The sequence below is a fragment of the Pleurodeles waltl genome, chromosome 10, assembly GCF_031143425.1.
Source record: "Pleurodeles waltl isolate 20211129_DDA chromosome 10, aPleWal1.hap1.20221129, whole genome shotgun sequence".
NCBI lineage: Eukaryota > Metazoa > Chordata > Amphibia > Caudata > Salamandridae > Pleurodeles > Pleurodeles waltl.
Genome location: NC_090449.1, coordinates 63,595,719 through 63,614,612, shown reverse-complemented (window position 1 = coordinate 63,614,612; position 18,894 = coordinate 63,595,719). Strand labels below are relative to the sequence as shown.

The window sequence follows — 18,894 nt, the reverse complement described above, 5'->3', positions numbered from 1 at the left end:
GGGGGTGAGAGTAAATGGGGCCCAGTTCTGTCTCAGTCGTAAGATAAAGAAAAAGATAATACAGGTGGAAAGCAGAACTATTCAAATACATTAAATGACAAATATATGTTTCTATAGTCAAGTAAAATTAACAGAAACAAATTAATATAGAGGTAAACAAGATAAAAGACAGCCTAAGAACGCAAATTAAGGGATATTACCACTGAGATGTTTTGGTAAATTAAACAGCAAGATTGCCCCAATGCAGTAATTTTAAGAGTGTTTAGCAGAATAAACTGATAATGCCCCTATAAATTCTCTTTCAATAATAAAGAGATTCATTTGTGCATCTTTGAAACATTTTGGAAGGTGAATTTTATTGGATTGATTTCTGTGTAATCATTAGAAACCAAACAAGACACGATTAAATCTTTTACAACATCATCCCAGCTTCAAATTTCCAAGTATCCAAACCCATTCGAGATCTGGGATCAATCCTTTGGTCTCAGGGGTTCCGTGAGAACTAGCAGCTCTGTCCCAGGCACTAGATCCAGTGCCACATCTAAGGAACCCCACCTGGACATTGATAGCTATTCCCACCTAAAATCCTGCCCCACGGTTTCGTAAAACTTGATGTTGTAGGGCCGGTAGAAGTCTCTTAGATCGTCTATCACTTCCTGCTCGATCTGTACGTGAGTTCTTCCTTTGGACTTGCCCAAGCATCGGGGCAAGAAGCTGTTCTCAGTCTTCTTCAGGCATGGGAAGCCTTTGGTTTTGTTGAAGTAAAAGTGCTTGTCGGTGATAACCCTCTTGATGCCCAAGAAGTCCTGGATCTTGCCCATTTCACCAGCTGGGTCCGTGATGAGCCGCTCACCGCTCACAAAGTGCATCTGCGAGATGGGGAAGTATTGGAGCCAAAGGTCAAGGTGCAGGGCGTACATGCCAATGCGGACTGCGTTCCAGGAGGTGTCCACAAGGCCTGCACTGCGGTTGCGGAAGGCCAGTTCCTCGAAGCTGGGGATATCAGGCTTCTTGGAGAGTGTCTGAGTGTAGTCAGAGATAGCCCTGGTGACAGGGTTTCTCACCACAACAATGACTTTCATCTTCCGGCACATGCTGAAGATCCTTTGTGGAGCCTCGCGGGTAACAAAGTAACTAGGCGTTTTCTCTATGGTTATCTGGCTGTCAAATGTGCGTGGCATCAGACTCCTGAAATAAAAGAAAGCCATGTATTAGAGAAAACCACACCATTGCGACAGGAATACAACCCCTGAAATCTACATGTGCTCATACTGACGTTTAGACAAGTTCAATGAAAAAATGTGAGGTTATACAACATTTTCAACATTATTCTGGATTTGCCACAGAATCTGTCGTGTGATTAATCTACAGAATTTAACAAAAAATGTCTAGCTCAAACAGATCAAACGTTATTAAAATTGCTGCATCGAATGTTGCTGTGCAGCGCATGGCCCTATGCAAAGGTTAAGTGGTCCCCTTCCAGTTGCTTACTACTGTATGTGTGAGCTAAACTGGTTCAAAATTATCAAGTAATCCTATGTGCTGATTACGTCATATAATGTGCCTTGTTTCACTGCATCATTTAGTAAACCCAGCTGCATAATTTGGTCCTGTACTGCCGCATAATTGCAGTGTCCCCGACTATGAAGTACGGAAACCTTGTTTCCACCATATTGGTGATGGCAATGACCTTATAACACAGAATCTTTACAAATCTAAAGATGGGTGGTGCCAGGATGGGCACAGCTAATGGCCCCAAATGACTATACATTGAAACGGAGCTTCCATCGAGGGCTTGGCTGTGCATGAAAGGGCTGACTCGGTGATTTAGAGATGTTCGTCTTAAGGCCTAAAGCCTCTTTGTGACTGACACAAGTATGGAGGCACTTTCACCAGTAGGATCGGGTGGGCTCAGACTGTTGATAGGATGCTACATTGCTTGTGACGTGGAGGACTGGATACGCTCATGGGGTTGCCAGAGTGATGTATAGACTTTCACGAGAAGAACTGGATAGGCTCAGAGAAGCTCTACAGCGACACAGAGCCTTTCACCGGAAGGATTGGGTAGAAGTAGGGGATTGATAAAGTGACACAGAGCCTTTCACCTGAAGGACTGGATAGGCTCAGGTAATTGCCAGAGTGATGTAAAACCTTTCACCTGGAGGATTACATGGTCTTGACCATTGGCACAATGAGACCGTGCTCTCACTGGTAAATCTTCATGGGCCCCGGATTGGCAGAGTGATTCAGAGCTGTTCACTCACAGGACAGGGTGGGCTCAGGAGTTTCTCAGAGGGATTCAGGTCTTTTTCATTTGACGTCTGGATAGGTTTGTAGAACAGACCCTTGATTAGTGTTCCTTTCACTTGTAGGGGTAAAAGGGTCAGGCAGAGAGATGCACTTAGAAGACACCTCTGGGTGTGGGTGTGTTCTAGACTTCACACCTGTATTGAGTCAGGAGATTGGCTCACCATTATACTGAATGAGGTTCAGGTGATTGTCACATGGATACACAGCCTTCGACTGCAGCCATTCAAGGGCTTAAAGAATAGGGCAGTATGACAAAAACTTTAAATTCAAGGACCGAAATTCTCAAGATTTGCTGAAATATACATAAGTGTTAGTCGCTAATTATATCCCTTCTAAGGCTCTGTCACGCATGAGATATGCCTGGGATACAGACTCTGCCAGGCAGCAGGGATGCAAGTGCAGGAACCCTTTCCTTCAGGACTTGATGGACTCAGATGAGTGCCAAAGGGGTACTGATGGCCATCCCTATGATTGACAAGCAACCTTTCTCTTAGTGGATACTGAGACTTCGGAATGCCCGAAAAGGCACAGCCTTAAACACATGGGGGTAAGAAATCCTAGGGGACTGGAACAGGGTTAGAATGCTTTCGGGTTTATTGATCAGAAGTTACGTGTTTGTTAAGGGATAAATTGTTTAGTAGCTCCCCACAAAGTGATCACATACACAGACAATAATTTAACTGCTCCTGAATTTCACAGCATTTTTAGACTATGGAAACTCTTCTCTATTAGAAAAAAGAAAGGCAAAGCGGATGGTCATGCAACCCTACTTGGCCAATCATTCGACTCGTTTCACACACTCCTTAAGGATGACAATGGCAAAGGTTTGCTACAGTATGCTTCCGAAGACAATGGGTTTGCTCTGCCTCCTTTCCTGGATGGCCGCGGTTAAGCGGCGCCTTTGCGCGTGTTGGGGGCTGTACGCGTGATTCATTGCCTGGTGTCAGTGCGCTGTCGCCCCTGAAGGTTTCTCACGTCCCCCGGGAAACAATTATTCACCGAGAAGAAGAATAGACTAGCTGAGAATCATGTAATGTCAAGAGGTGTCAAGAGATTCAGCTTCCGGCCATGTTCACGTCGAGCAACTTCTACAGTGTTGCTGGCTCTGCTAATTTATGACTATTGAATCCTGGAAAAGATCCTAACAAATTTAACCTGTGAACACCATTGCACATAGTGAGCAAAAGTCCTCCCCGCTTCCCTTAACCTGTAGACCCCGCCTAGCTTTCAGAATAAAACTATTTAACTTCTGCCTCAGAATACAAGTTTTGGGATCATTTCACTAGTAGATGGACACAGAAAGAAAACTTGAAAACTGAACTAATGGTATTGTAAATCGAGCAACAATTACACAGTTTCTTTTCAGGTCTGGTGTTAGCCAAGAACTTTTGATTTTACTAAAATGATATGCACAATGTAATTACTTAAAGGGGCTTTCAGCCATCTTTCTTCATTCATTTGTCTGTTGTTGTATCATTCACATTTTACTTCTGCCCACTACACTGTACAGTGTGGTGCAGTGGGTCAGCCTCCTTCAGCCACTTGACTTTGAGTGACTGCTTTTTTCTCCTTCACAGTGAGCACATCCACACGCAAGCTATCCCCTTCTGTGCCAGTGTTTTTGTTCTTACTTTATAATTACTTTAGTGTTGCTTTTGTGTTTAGAGTTGGATGTGAAGGCAGAATGCTTTGTACCAGATGAGAGCACAGGCCACATTCCACGCTTTAACAATTGCTGTCTCTTACCAATGCTGTTGTAAATTCCCTTTAGAGTAACCTTTGTATATCAGACTGCTGGTATTTTACAGCAAACAGATTGCATCCATTTGAAACTGTTTTGTGTAAAGGCATTCTTTTTTTACCTGTTACATAAACTGAAAGCTTCAATGTTATACATGGCAATTCAGACACAGACAATTACTCAGAATATGTTTATTTCGTACTCAATTTCATTGATTGTTCTTTGATAAACTTTTTCCAAGAAGATAACCAGCCTTTATCATGTTTAATTTGCAGCACTTGTGATACTTTTTTAAAATATATTTCCTTCTGTCCTTTCTTCTTTCTTTCTCTCCTTCTTCCTTTGTTCTTTCTTTCTTCTCTTTTTCCTTCTTTCTTGCCTTCTCTTTTTTTATTGCTTTCCCTTTTGTTTCCTTTTTCTTGACTTTCTTCTTTCCCTTCTTTCTTTTTTCCCTTTGCCCTTCTTTCTTTCTTGCTTTCATTTTTCTTTCTTTCTTTGTTTTCATTCTTCCTTCCCCTTTCCTTCTTTCCTCTTTCCTTCTTTCTTCCTTCTGTTTTTCATACCCTTTTTCATTATTTCTTTCATCCTATATCTTTCTTTCCATGCTTCCTTCTTTCTTCCTATCCTTTCTTCTTTATATTTTCCTTCATTTCTTCTCTTTTTTCCTTCCTTCTTTCCTTCATCTTTCTATACTTCATTAGTTCTTTCCTTTTTCTTTCTTTCTCCCTTCTTTCTTCTGTGCACTCTGTCTTTCTTTCTTGCTGTTCATTATTTACTTCTTTCTTACCTTTTCCATTGCTTTTTTTGTTTATTAAATGCAAGAGGCTGGCAGCAAATGGCAGGACAATGGACTGTTTTAGGTCTATGCTAAACAAGACCTTTTGGTTTTACTAAAATTATGTGCATGATTTTGTTACTTATAAGGGTTTTCACCACACTTCATCTACTTGTCTTTGGTTGTGTCAGTCACATTTTTGATTCTGTCTTTGAGCATGCATCAAGGGGCAATGTACCAGCCCACTTCAGTCATTGGCTGACTTCACTGTGAGTTGCGGCATGCTGCCCTTTCACAAGGAACACATGGTAATCTGTGTTTTTTTTAGCCCAAAAAATTATTTTGCCTTTAGTCATTTAAAAAAAAATATATTTATGAATGACCGGCCACTTCAAAAACAATAACGTTTTGCAAACACCAAGAACAAACAAAAGAAGGATTGCCAAAAGGCTGGCAGATAATGCTAGACCTATGGTCTTTGCCAATGCTTGTTCTAAGAGGAATAGAGATGACAGATAACAGGGAAGTATATAAGACTTACATTTGAGATTTACATTTTGATTTCATTGACTAGCCTACAGCTTTCGAATTTAGATGTTTAATATCTCTATCTTCTAGAAAACCTGATGATAATGATGGTGATAATAATGGTAATGATATTAATAAAGGTAATGCAAAGAAAAAACAACAGCAAAAACACTGCTACTACTGATAAGAATCTATATTGAATTCTTGGTAATGGGGAAGTTTCACGCTATTGTGCTTTTGCTCCTTGTTCACTAGGTTGCCAGTAATTAAGTTGTTCAATGTGTTCTGGAAACTGGCATCGGTATTCTTTTTTCCTCTTGGGTTCATAAAAATAATAAAAAGAAAATACAAAGACCTCTGTATCTTCTAATAATGGAATAACTGCACCTGGACAGTATGTTCCTAATTTGCTGTGGGTGAAAACACCTTATTGTCTTCTTGCTTAAACTGACAAGAAAAGACCCTTAAATTGGCTCCAACATTTTCTTTTTGTAGGAGAAGCCCCCTCCTTTGTCCCTTTTGTGGTCATAACATGGTCATCTGTGGTTGTCTGTAAATACCCGAACCGTCCTCTGCAGATCATGAGTCCTCTGCATACCTCGGGTCTAGAAGTTTCCATCAAGTCTTTATTTTGTTTCTTTCTTGCAGCCAAGTGCCCAACAATTCTTTCTCTTCTTTGTATGCTAAATGCTTTTAGTCTCAAGAACACAGCATTAGAGCAGTGCTGGTCCCAACTCCTGCACTTTATTGTCATGCCAACCAGAGGTCAGGAAACGTTTTTAACAACTCCACTCTTCCTGCTCCACTCCTTGAGGCATTCTGTGTTCCTGCTTTCTCTTTTCATCCCACACCGTGTCCCTCAGCCGCTGCCAGCCCACACAGAGGGGAAAGAGCCGCAGCATGTTTCAGGGCCAGAGACCCCCAGTCTCAGGTCTCAGCTGCACACCATTGTCAATGCATCTGCAACAAGGTATTGGTAAGCCCATATTTCAAGTTAATAGTCCAAGTCTTCACATCATAGTCAGATTTTAAGAAGCACGTTCAGCCAAGTCAGTGAATCCAGTGGATATTTAATTGTCCATGCAGCCTGCGTCCACCTCTCCTAATTTAACAGCTCAACTCTGGCCTACGTCCCTGATATTTTCAATCACTTATACAGAGTCTCGAAATTCCTTTGCATAAATTAATAGAGGATGTTGGTAAACAGATTAATAATGTATCTTCTATCCGGTACAATTCAGTTTGCTAGAAATGATGAACACAAACAAAGCACACATTTTCATATTTTCTCTTTTAATTCGCCCATAATGAGAAAGTAAAATACATGAACTTTAAACAAGTGTTTTGACATCAATTGGATGCTTCATATTGCTGTACTTACTTTCACTGTAAAAATTTCACATTTATTGTTCTTACTTGCAATCACAATGTCTCGTTTAAATGAAGGAATAAAAAACCAATGTTTAAAAGAGAGCAGGATGAATTGTGATTGTGTAAGGATGCATTACAAGAAATAAAATATCCCCTACCGTCACAGTGCAAACCACTGTGGAATTTCATGACTTTATAACAGAGGCATGCTTTGGCCTCCTTGCTCTCTATGGCTGAGGGACTCCTCTGTGACTTGCAATATCTTTATAAAGATTCTGAGGGGCATATTAACAAGAAAGTGGTGCAATATGTATGATGCACCACTTTTCTTGCACTCCCCTCCCACCAACACCTAACACCACCATGTGTGTGCCGTATTTACAATACTGCACACCAAGGCGGCCGTTAGTACAATAGTGTCAACAGTTTTGACTCTATTGTGGCGCTTTGTTGCACTAGCATCAAAAATGTTAATGGTAGTGCACCAAAGCACAGAGAGGCCCTTTGATTACAATAGGTGCGTCATTCTAACACCTCCTCTGAGCAGGAATTAAAAATGATGGAAAAAATGGCGCACTGAAATATTGTAAATTTAACTGCACCATTTTTCAGGCCTTCCTGCACCAGAACATCCCCCCTTGCATACATTATGCCTGACGCAGTCATAATGTGGCGCAAGGGTTTGCAAAGTGGCACAATGCAGGCATTGTGCCACTTTGTAAATATGGTGCAGCAGAAAAGTCACCCTAGCTCCGCCATAGCGTCAAAAAAATGATGCTATTGAAGCGCTAATGTGGTTTAAGAGGCTTGTAAATATGCCCCTATATTGGGTACCTTCTCACAAACATAAATATAATGATTATTCTTATAGCATGCACAATGAACAACGAATGGTGCTTTAGCGCCTAAATGTTGCTACCTTCTTTTAATGAGTAGAACTTATCTTGTTTATTCCTATTTACACATTTAGGTCCAGATGAACAAAGCTTTTTTTGCTTTTGCAAAAAGTTCAGTTCGAAGAATCAGGACATTTGTGTCCATAGTTTTAACAGACTATGTAAAAATAGTGATAAGCCCTTCGCAAATGGGAGAGGATTCCCAAAGGACACCTTCCCCTTTGGGAAAGTTGACAAAAACATTTTTAAGAGTTGGCAGTGATCCCATGAACCACTGCTTACCCTAAAAAATGTTACTTAAATGTTTCTTTTTTTTTTTTACACATCTTGTTTTCCTTTAGAAAAAAGGGTTGCATTTGTTCTTTAAAAAATCCTTTATTTACAAGCAAAGACAGCTATGGTGGTCTGCTGACCTCGGTGAGCCACCATTGCAGTGATGGCTGTGATTCGTAATAGATGGCAATTTACAACCCACCACATTAATATTTATAAGGGGGGGTCGAATTGTGACACTACGAGTCAGGTTTTTTGTGCAATGACCTATTAGTTCACAGGTCAGTCATCAAAAACAGTTGGTGCCCACTTTGCGAACACTTTTACCAAATCCATTCTAATTACCTGTCCCTAAGTCCATTATTTGAAAAGGCATTCATCCTGACATCCTTAACACGGTATTTCCTCAAACTTTTTGTTTTCCGCCCTCCTGTTTGCTGAATACGTTTTTGTTGGCCTTAGAGCTCTGCACTTCACCACTAATAACCAAAGCCTAAATGCTTGGGCTCTTGCCTTCAAACATGGTGAAAGTTGCCTACACCTACATTGCACATTTAATTTGCTTGTAGGACCCTGGTAAATACTCCTACATGTAGCAGGCCAACAAATGAAATGCTACTAAAGGGTCTCCGCTACAGCCTATAGTGCAGTCTTAAACTGTGATCTCGAACTGCCAAAAAAACCTTCTTTTGCCAGGCCTAAACCTTCCTGTTTATTACTATGTCACTCCTAATGTATGCGCTAAGGTCTTATAGGAACGTGTGCATTGCATTTAAAAAGTAGGGCATTGTTTTTGAGTTTTATATGGCCTTACAGTGAAAAACTCCTAAGTCGTTTTTCGCTATGGTAGGCTATCTCTCTCATTGACTAACACTGGGTTACATTATTACATATAGTAAGTGCTAACTTTTAATTGGGAGCAGATAGAAATATGCTGTTTACACTCAAATGAATTGTAATTTGAAATCCTCTCTAATGGTGAAGTCTGATTTTAAGTTGCAATTTGGAAAATTACATTTTCTTGTCCCAACCAACTGTGCCTCTCTGCAATTGTTCTGGGTCACATGACTGTCAGTGGCTTTTCGGCTGAGGTTTGTTTATTACTTCCAGACAGTTACACAAAGGGCCCGATTTAGATGTTGGCCGACAGGTTACTTCATCACAACAGTGATGGATATCCCATCTGCTGAAATATAAATCCCAGAGGATACAATAGGATTTATATTTCGCTGGACAAGATATCTGTCACCGTTATGACGGAGTAACCTGTTCGCTAAAATCTAAAGCTGGCCCTGGTGGAAATGGCCCTCACTGCAGGGTCGTCGCCAGACTTTTTGCCTTTTACCTCCACTTTTTGAGGATTTTGTTTGTTGGCTCTAGGACTCTGGACACTTTAGCACTGCTAACCAGTGCTAAAGTGCATGGCCACTCCGCTTAAAACATGGTAACATGGGCTCATCCACAATTGGCATATATAATTTACTTGTAAGTCCATAGTAAAGTACACTACATGTTCCCAGGGTCCGTAAATTAAAATGCTACTAGTAGGCCAAAGCAACTGATTGTGCCACCCACTACAGTAGCCTTTCAAACATATCTCAGGCCTGCCACCGCAGGGCCTGTGTGTGCAGTTTTATACTGCAATTTCGACCTGGCAAATCCACCAACTTGCCAGGACCAAACTTTCCTTTTTATTACATGTACGTCATCCCTAAAGTAGACCCTAGTTGCCCCCAAGGGCAGGGTGCAGTGTACTTAAAAAGGTGGACATTCCCTTTTGATTTTAACATGTCCTGATAGATAAAACCTCCTAAATTCATTTTTAACTATTGCAAGGGCTATCTCTCCCATAGGATAGCATTGGGACTAGCTTAAAACATCTTTTAAGTGTAATGTCTAATTGGGAAGAGGTAACAATGTGAAGTTTGGTGTCCCTGGACTCAAAATGTAAAACCACAACTTATGGTAAAGTCGGATTTTAAATTGTAAATCTGAAAATGCCACTTTTAGAAAGTTGGCATTTTCTTACTTTAACCATTCAGTGCCTCTGTCTGTCTTTGAATACATTTCTGAGGTAGATGACAGCTGGTGGTTTGTGCATGCCCTCTAGAAAGACACCCACAATGGGGGATTAGGTGTGACTTGATGGGCCTTAATGGCCATTAGCTGGCTTGATGGGGGGAGGAGCTTAGCACTGCCTCACACCTGAATAGACTTGTCTTGTCCACTCACAATAGGACTTAACAGCCCTGTATTGTCACCCCAGCAAGCTTGGAGCCAGGAAAGGGGAGGCAGGGCATCCATACATTTCAAAGGAAGGCCGGGAAGTTTCTCCCACCTTCCAGAACAAGGGTGCCAAAGTATAAATACTGGACCCCAAATCCCGCCAAATCAGATTGTACTGGAACTAAGGATACTCTGCTAGGAAGAAGGACTGCTGTGCTGCCAGGAAGGACTGCCACTCTGCAACTGCATTTCTGTGATGGCCTACTGCTGCTGTTGTAGGAGGGACTACTGCTTTGCTATGTGCTCTGCTGTGTTGGCCTACTGCTGCTACTGTAGGCAGGAGTGCCACTTTGCTGTTTGTTCTTCTGCGTTGGCCTGCTGCCTGCTGTTTCTGTCTTACAGAGAGAAGAAGTGGACTTGTTTCTACATCCTTGCAACAAAACGTCTCCAAGGGCTTGCTGGCTTGCCCCCTGTTTTGCTGCAGGTCTCAGGGACATCAAAGACTACCTGCAATTCACCTGCTACACCACCTGGACTCTGCCATGTGTGAGTCTACCCTGCTAACTGGTGCCACCCCAGTCCTGGACCTTTTGAAGTGGGCATAAAGTGATCTGCCTTCTGTGGTTGTCATCAGAAGCAACGCAAAGTTAAACCAAGCCCCGTAAAGCCTCTCCGCTCAGCTTTTTGGAACAAAAGCTCTATGATGCGAAGCCTCACAAAGCAACGCCGCGCAGACCACGTACCAGGATTTAAGGTACTGTGTTCAGAGGGTCCAAGTGGGTCCCTGTAGTCAATCCATGCTCCATCGTGGTCAACCTGAACTTGTGACTTTGTCACGGTCCCGCATGACTGATAACCACTGTTGGCGCTTTGCAGTTCTATGCGCTATTTTCACCTAAATCTTTAAAATTGCGTATCTCAGGATCTACTTATTGGATTTTTGTCGTTTTGGTCTTTTTACTCTGAGAAATATTCTATATTGTTTTAAACTTGGTGTGGAGTCTTTTTGTAGTGTCATTTACTGTGTTACTGTAATTAGGTCCTGCACAAATACTTTACACATTGCCTCTTAAGTTAAGCCTGACTGTACCGTGCCAAGCTACCAGGGGTGAGCAAAGATTAATTTAGGGAGTGTAAATGACTTACCCTGACTAGAATTGTGCCCCCTACTTGGACAGGGTGCACATCTCTCCCAACTAGAGATCCAGTTTCTAACAGGCCCAAAAAGGGCCTAGATGTGGACAGGATGGGCTATCCTGACAGGATTGCTGTGGAGGGGCTGTACACAGCCCCAATTACACTTCAAAGGGCTTTTCTTACAACATACACAAACAAACCTGCAACCAGGCCAGCCCTGCCGTTTGTAACTGCAGACAGTTTGGAGCTTTGATGAGGGGACACATTTTCCAGAAGCAATGTTGGGAATCACACAGGGAGCTCCCCAACACAAAGGCTAGCACCAGTTATAAATACTGAATGACCACAGCCATTCTTAAGAACTCTCCTGGCCCTGAGGAAAATTCAGAGGAAGAACTGACCTGCGGCCAGAGAATTGCCCTTCTGCTTGAAGTACTGCCTTGCTATCTGAAGAAGATAGACTGGACCTGCATACCTTGCTCCCAGGATATACAGAGTGATTCCAAGGGTCAGATGACTGACCTCCTCTGTGAACCATGGAAAGACAATAGGCTTCAGCGGCCTTGCTGCGCCTGGCCAGTTGCAGCTCGACCTACCTTAGTCATATTGCTAGCCTCTCCTGGAGTTAGTCCTGATCCCACGAGGTGCCCCCCAGGACCTGGACCCCTTGCTGGCAGTGGAAGCTCCTCCAAGAATAAAAGGTGAAAATCCTGAAATGTGGCTCCTTGAGACTGAAACAGGCCCATTTGTTCTAAAACTTTGCTGCCTGTGACAACTGCCAACACAAAGATCATGTATGACCTGCTCTTCACGCCGGCAGCAACTGCCCACAATGACCTGTAATGTGAGACCTGCACTTTGTGTTACAGCATTGACAGCCCGCGAGGACTGCCAGCTCCAAGCACCAGTGACAAAAGGATCTTCGTGCTACAAGTATGACCATCCATGAAGCCCGACATGCTACTCGAGCCAAAAGCTTCCTTCTTGCTGCCTCCTCCAATGCAAATGAACTCTTTCTGCCAAGCTTAAGAAAGTAACTCTTCAGTGGGACTAACCTGGTCCTTGTATTTGAACCACAGTCCACAGTGTTTTGCCCTAACTTGTGAATTTCTCGTGCTCTAGACTAACCAGTTGACCATAAATGGCGCTTTGTGCTTTTAGGTTCTATTTTTACCAAAGACTTTCAAACTGAACATCTCCAGTTCTACTGATTGGATTTTTGACATTCTGGTATCATTGTATTTATTAAAATGTACTCTATATTTTGTTATTGGTGTGGGACTTTTCCTGTGATTTGTTGTCACTTTATTACTGTTTGGGAGCTGCATAACTACTTTACACATTACCTCTAAGGTAAGCCTGACTGCTTTGTGCAAAGCTACCAGAGGGTAAAGCACAGATGAATTCAGTGACTGTGGTTCACCCTGACAAGGCTTTTGGGTGTTGCCTGAGTGGAGCTTCTACCACCCCCAACCAATAACACAGTTGAACACATTATACTGTACCAGGCCAACTCTATTTCTACATAAACAATCTAGTTGCCATAGCTATGAAGCAAAAGTGCTCAATGGCTCACCATCCCTCATCTATCTAGAAGAAATCCCCAGGGTCAAGATCGGAATTACTTGGAAAAAAGCTGCACAAAATATTTCTGAAAAAAACATACTTTAAGGTTATTACTTCGTATTCAGCATCCCAACATTCGCATGTCCAAACCTGTCTTAATTTCACTTCGTAAAGATAATTACTAGCAGGTGTTTTTTTTCATAGAAAAATCGTTTTTGACTTTTTCTTCAACTGAGTAATATCTAAATTTTGGCCACATGAAAACAAAGCCTTAGTACACTCAGCCTTACTTTTTAATGTATGAATTTCTTCTGTAATTGTCTGATTTGGCTTATCATTACGTTCCCTTTTGTCATACTGTACATATGGACTACTTTCTATTATTTTATGATCTTTACTGGTTGTCAACAAACAGAAAATTCAAACAACACCTCTCGTGGAATGGCTCCACGAACTTCAAGACACACTATATCCTTTCTCCCCACGCTGTGTGCAGAACTTAAGATTGGTACGTGTACATCACTTCCTGTGGGATTGCTGCCGGCCTCTGCACTCACTACAGCATCATCCATCGTCCTCACTCTGCCATCTATACATTTCTAGAGAATCCTGCAATCTGCACTTGAGATAGATCAGAGACAAAAACATTCCTGCCTCTGTTCAGTGCCATCACACCTAGTCTATCTCTCTAAAGCTATCATTTGTACAACTATACCAGCAGCACATAGGAACATCACCTCAGACACCTCTACTCCTGCCCCTTATACAATAGACATGGAATATGTGTGTCATGCAAGAGGGCATTCCATCAGAAGGATTCTCTTCCCACAACCCAGACTTAGTCAACACATTTTCAGATATTGCCAATCACATCAGTTAACGCAAATCAACCTCCATGTCAGAAAGTGTGGCCCTTTTCCAGCCCAAAACTATAGGCCTCTTAGAGCCAGAAATCCATGCCAGGTCCCCCAGTCTGTAGCCACCACAGCTGCATATGCTAAAACTTGCTTCATACCAAGTGTCTCACAAAACTGCACTGAACAATCTAGACCACCATTGGGGAACATTCTAATACACCTTTCTGGACTCTCCCTTACCTGTCAGAATATTAGTACATAAACCAGCCCACTGCTAAACCAGTCCATTGCTTAACATCGCTCACATCAAGATGATTTCAACCAAGCAAGGTGTCCTCAAATTCATCAATGCCAGCAAGATCAAACCCAAACAAATGGTTAAAGTTGGTCAAAAATGTACTTGTTTTCAAAACTAATATTACTACAGGTCTCTACCTTCATCAATACTATGTGGCCATACTAGTTTTCTCAGGGCTTAAATTAAAATAAGATGGACAGGACTCTCAGACCTTGGGTTGAACAAAAAAGAGGTGGGGGTAGTATTTGTATTAATCTATGTAATTTTCACCTTTTCTGACCACGTTCCATTATATTATTATTTAACTAACCATGCCATCAGTGGAATTAACCAACAATATGCAAATCAATCTTGGCCCAGTCCTAGAAGCAACAATCCATCTGAAGCCTCCAAGCCACTTTCCCATCTGAACTGGGACACGGGCAACATTAACATGTTTCTGTCTTATTGAGTCAAGAAATTTGAGTTGCAGCTTGAGTTTTTTTGTTTTTCAGACATCAAGCTGGGCAGGTGCTGATAAGTTCTAATAATGAAAAATGAGAGCATTGAGGGACCTATTTAATTACTCTCAATATGACCTTGACAGAACTGACTGAAAAGGAAGTATTTACTAAACATGTAAATATGTGTCATCTTCTATACAGCCTATAAATGTAATATAATTCTTGTTGCATTTTATACCACCTCACCGCGATTGCCTCTCATTGTGTCTACCTAAACCGCTGCTCTTCATTTGTCTGTACATGTTGCTCCACATAGCATTTCTGTTTTAAGTGCTCATCACTCTGAATAAATAGACATACACACAAAGTGAATACCTTAACTTCATTAGTCACATTAGAACAGGTCATCCACCCCTTTTTTCCCATCCTCCTTTGACTGTACTACTTTGGTTCTGCCTATATCACTTAAATCTACATATGTCTTTAATTTCTTAAAGCTCAAAAATTGCTGTTTATGAGCAATCAACCTGGAACACCCTCTGGCCCTTAAACTAGCCAAAGAGGGCCACATGGGAAGAGGCTCCACAGTAAAATCACCCAAGTCAAGGTAGATGACTACTCCACATTCCAATGAATGAGAGTTTATGTTAACAAAGGGGAAGCAACTGCCTCCACCATATATGTTATCTAGCAACCCCTGGAGGACCGCCAAGTATTTTATTGAACAAATAATCTAACTCACTGTGCAATCTGTTAGTCCCAAAGAACATCTTGCAAGGATTCTCGACTCCCAATTCTCTCAATTAAGCACTTCTCTGAACAACAATAATTGGCCAAGACTTTGTATGGGCCACAAACATATGAAAATTGTTGTCATTTACCTTCTTTCTAAAGAAGCTACCCTGTCGAATGAAGTCTCATTATCGGCCAACTGTTCAGATCACTATCTCATTCTTTTCACCTTCAACCCTGTGACATTTAAGGTTAAGGGACAATCAAAGAACCCTAAACACTGGATCACTGACAACTAACAGATCAAACCCTTACTTTGACATTGAGGCTCTCATCTCAATTGCTACTTTCAAACAAGGTGCAGCTAGTATCCCACTTGACTAATCATTAAGATGTAACCTTGACCAACATCTTGAATGAAGTAGCTCCAAAGACACCAAAAAGACAAAAGTTCCTCCACAAAGATTGAATACAGAAGAAAACTCGGAAAACCTGAAGACAGATGGTGGAAAGGCACATCCACCACAAATGTGGTTCAATTGTACAATGGAAAAAAAGTATATAGGCCCTCATCACAACATTGGTGGTAACTACCACCTACCGTCATGGCGACAGCCGCCAACATACCACCGCCGTGGCTACCAGCCGTTTATGCGTATCATGACCGCAGACGGTATACCGCCAGAAGGCTGGCGGTACACCGCCGACGGTCATGGTGGTGGACGGCGGTAAGGCGGCGCTGCTGACAGCAGCACTGCCATGTCAGCAAAACACCGCCAACCGTATCATGTCCAATGATACGGCCTGGCGGTGTTTTGCTGGCGGATGCTGCTGCTGGCAGCAGGGCTGCGGACCGTCTCCAGCCAGAGAACCCCCTGCAAGCAGGTAAGTCGGGTTTTCTGACCAGAGAGGGGGGGTGGGGGGTGTTGTGTGTCTGTGGGGCGGGGGATGTATGTTTTGGAATGCGTGCATGCGGGTTTGAGTCACGTTGGATGCATGCGTTTTCGTGGCGGTAAATTTGGCACGAAAACCATGGCTGTAGGCTGGGTCGTAATCCCAAGGGCGGGATTGTGGCGGCCGCCGGGCTGGAGACCGAAGTCTCCAGCCCAGCGGCCGTTATCACCCTGGCGGTCGGTGTGTTCAAGTGGCGGTCTTGGATGGTGGTTACCGCCAGGGTCCAAATCCCATTTTTTTACCACCGGCTTGTTGCCGATATTAACGCCACTTTAACACTGACCGCCAGGGTTGTAATGAGGGCCATAATAACTATATCTTTAAGACCAGAACGTATAGGGATAGAAGTTATGAATTCCCTGAATTCTTTGTACAAAGGGTAAATAAAATTGAGCTTTCACCATAAGTAAAATGGAAACAATACCCAACCATGATAGCACTTAACAGTAATGCAGCAAGAGGCGATTTCAGCGAAATGAATGGAAAACCAACTTGTTATAACCATAACAAAACAGGGCCAATGTCGCACTTCTCAGACCTACCCTACTAAAAGAAGTCAACACTCACAGCTCTTCCTGCTGGACACTTCTTATCAACTTCTCTCTGGCCGAAGGCGAAGTACCTGAATGTCTTAAAACAGGATAGATCACTTTGCTACTAAAACAACTTGGGACAGACCCTGAAGAGCTGAACTATTTACAACCAGAAACCAAGCTCCCTTTTCTAGTAAAGAACATAGAAAATTACATTTCCGCAGAGCTCGGACTATTCATTATGGCTTTAGAGCATGCTGTAGTATAGAAAGAGCTATTCCCCAAATAATGTATGATACACTATGTCTGCTGGACAATGGAGGCTATTATTTACTCTTTCTTTTTAATGTATGCAAAGTATTTGTCACCGGCAGCCATAATATCCCTCTCGACAACCTCAGAGATTGAAAGTGGATTAGTGGCACAGTAATGAAATGGTTCTTCTCTTATCTGGAAAACTTATCTCAACAAATAAAGCTAAAAAAGCCGTTTCAGACCCCTCATACATTAACCAGGTTCTCTCAGAGGGTTCTATTCTATTGCCTACTCTCTTCAAACTGTAACTTATCCATCTGACCACATTCCTAAAACATTTGAATAGCTCATGACATCTCTATGGAGACATTCTACTTCAAGGGTAACCTCAAATCCTGCATATTTGACCACCAGGTGAAATTGAATCCCATGAAGGTGAAATTCCTCCTAATCACCCTTCAGAGTTCATCCCAATCTAATCTTGGATGGACTGCATGCCTAAAATTATTGAATGCAGAAAAACACTAGGCATAACTCTTGACAAAAATCTAAACCTATAGGCTTCTCCAAAGAATAAAACCCTTCAATCCAGAATTTTAAATGGTAGAACACTCCTGGCGTATTTTGAAACTAGACACTGGGAATGTGCTAGTCACAGGTATTCCCAAAACACACTTAGCTCCAATGAAGCTAAACTTGCAAGGTGCACTGAGACAGATCTCTGGTTGCGCCTTCATTAAATCACTAGTCCTGATGATGACCCTTATATCCTGCTGCATCGAAACGCCACTGACTTCCACCTTAAGAACGGAAATTTTAATATGTTCTAAATAGGTTTGGCAATCCGTAAACAATTCATTCAAAATCAATAATGTTTTCATTCATTATTTATTTTCAGTCATGAGAACATTTTGCACACCAAGGACATGTTTTTCACTCATTTACTTGCCATTGAATTTTTACTTTTTATGTAGTAGAACTCTCTTCTGTGTATTTTGGTACCTGGCAATGTATTTGCTTGATATTTTGTGTTTGTCCATATTGTGAGAAATTGGGTTGTTGGTTGACTGGAATGTGAGCCCCGGTCAAGCAGCAACCACAATCCTCATCAAGGTGAGGCACAACTCAACTCCAAATTAATCTGTGCTCAGCCCTCTTGTGGCTTGCCACAGAGCAGTCAGGCTTAACTTAGAGGCAATGGGTAAAGTATTTGTGCAGCACTTCAAACAGTAATAAAGTGAAAAAACACACACAAAAAAGGTCCCACACCAAGTTAGAATATTAGAGAAAAGTTTACAAAACAAGACCAAAATTACATAAATCCAACCAGAAGAACCAAAGTTATGAATTTTTAAAGTGTTTAGTGAAAATAATGTTAAAATAATGTTAAAAAGCAAAAAGCGCCAACTCCGGATATCTGGACCGGGTCAAAGTCACACTTCCAGAAGAACCAAAATGGAGTGCAGGTCAGCTACAATCACCAGTTCATGCCTGTTTATCTTCTTAAATTCATGCCAAGAGTCCCATTTGCATTGTACCGTTCCTCAAGAGGCAGGAAAAGTATTGCAGGAGGCTGTTGGCATAGTGCAAAGAGCAGGCTGGCGTTGCGGGTGGGCATTGCTGGAACTTCACGCTGCCTGTCCCTGCTGGTAGGGGGCTGGTGGAACCTCTTGTTGAATCACAGTGTGAGTAGTGAGGACTCGGTTTGAACTGGCCCATTTGCAGTTGTAAAGAGCCCAAAAGCTTGAATTCAGCTCCCTTAAGCCAAGCCAAAGGTCCAAGACCTGAGGGCACCTTTTGGGGTCAGGACCTCACTGCAGCTGTGTCCAGGGGCTGGTAGAGGATGTTGTGGAGTCCTTTATGTCCTTGAGGTTCAGATGAGAAGCCCAGCAGACTACCCATGGAGTCACTCTGGTGCCTCAGGTTCAAGGATAAATTTGCAGGTCCAGTTCTTCTCTCACCCAGGCAAGAGGACATCAGGCAACAAGTCACAGAGCGG

The 18,894-nt window shown here is 42.2% G+C and overlaps 1 protein-coding gene across 1 annotated transcript in view; it reads right to left on the bottom strand.

The window, feature by feature from the left end:
• Positions 1–335: 335 nt before the first annotated feature.
• Positions 336–18,894, bottom strand: part of HS3ST2 (heparan sulfate-glucosamine 3-sulfotransferase 2) — a 196,838-nt gene continuing 178,279 nt past the window's right edge. Inside the window, exon 2 of the mRNA XM_069209664.1 lies at positions 336–1,188. Coding sequence (XP_069065765.1) covers positions 570–1,188 — 619 coding nt within the window. The 3' untranslated portion in view covers positions 336–569. The remainder of the gene's footprint in view (positions 1,189–18,894) is intronic.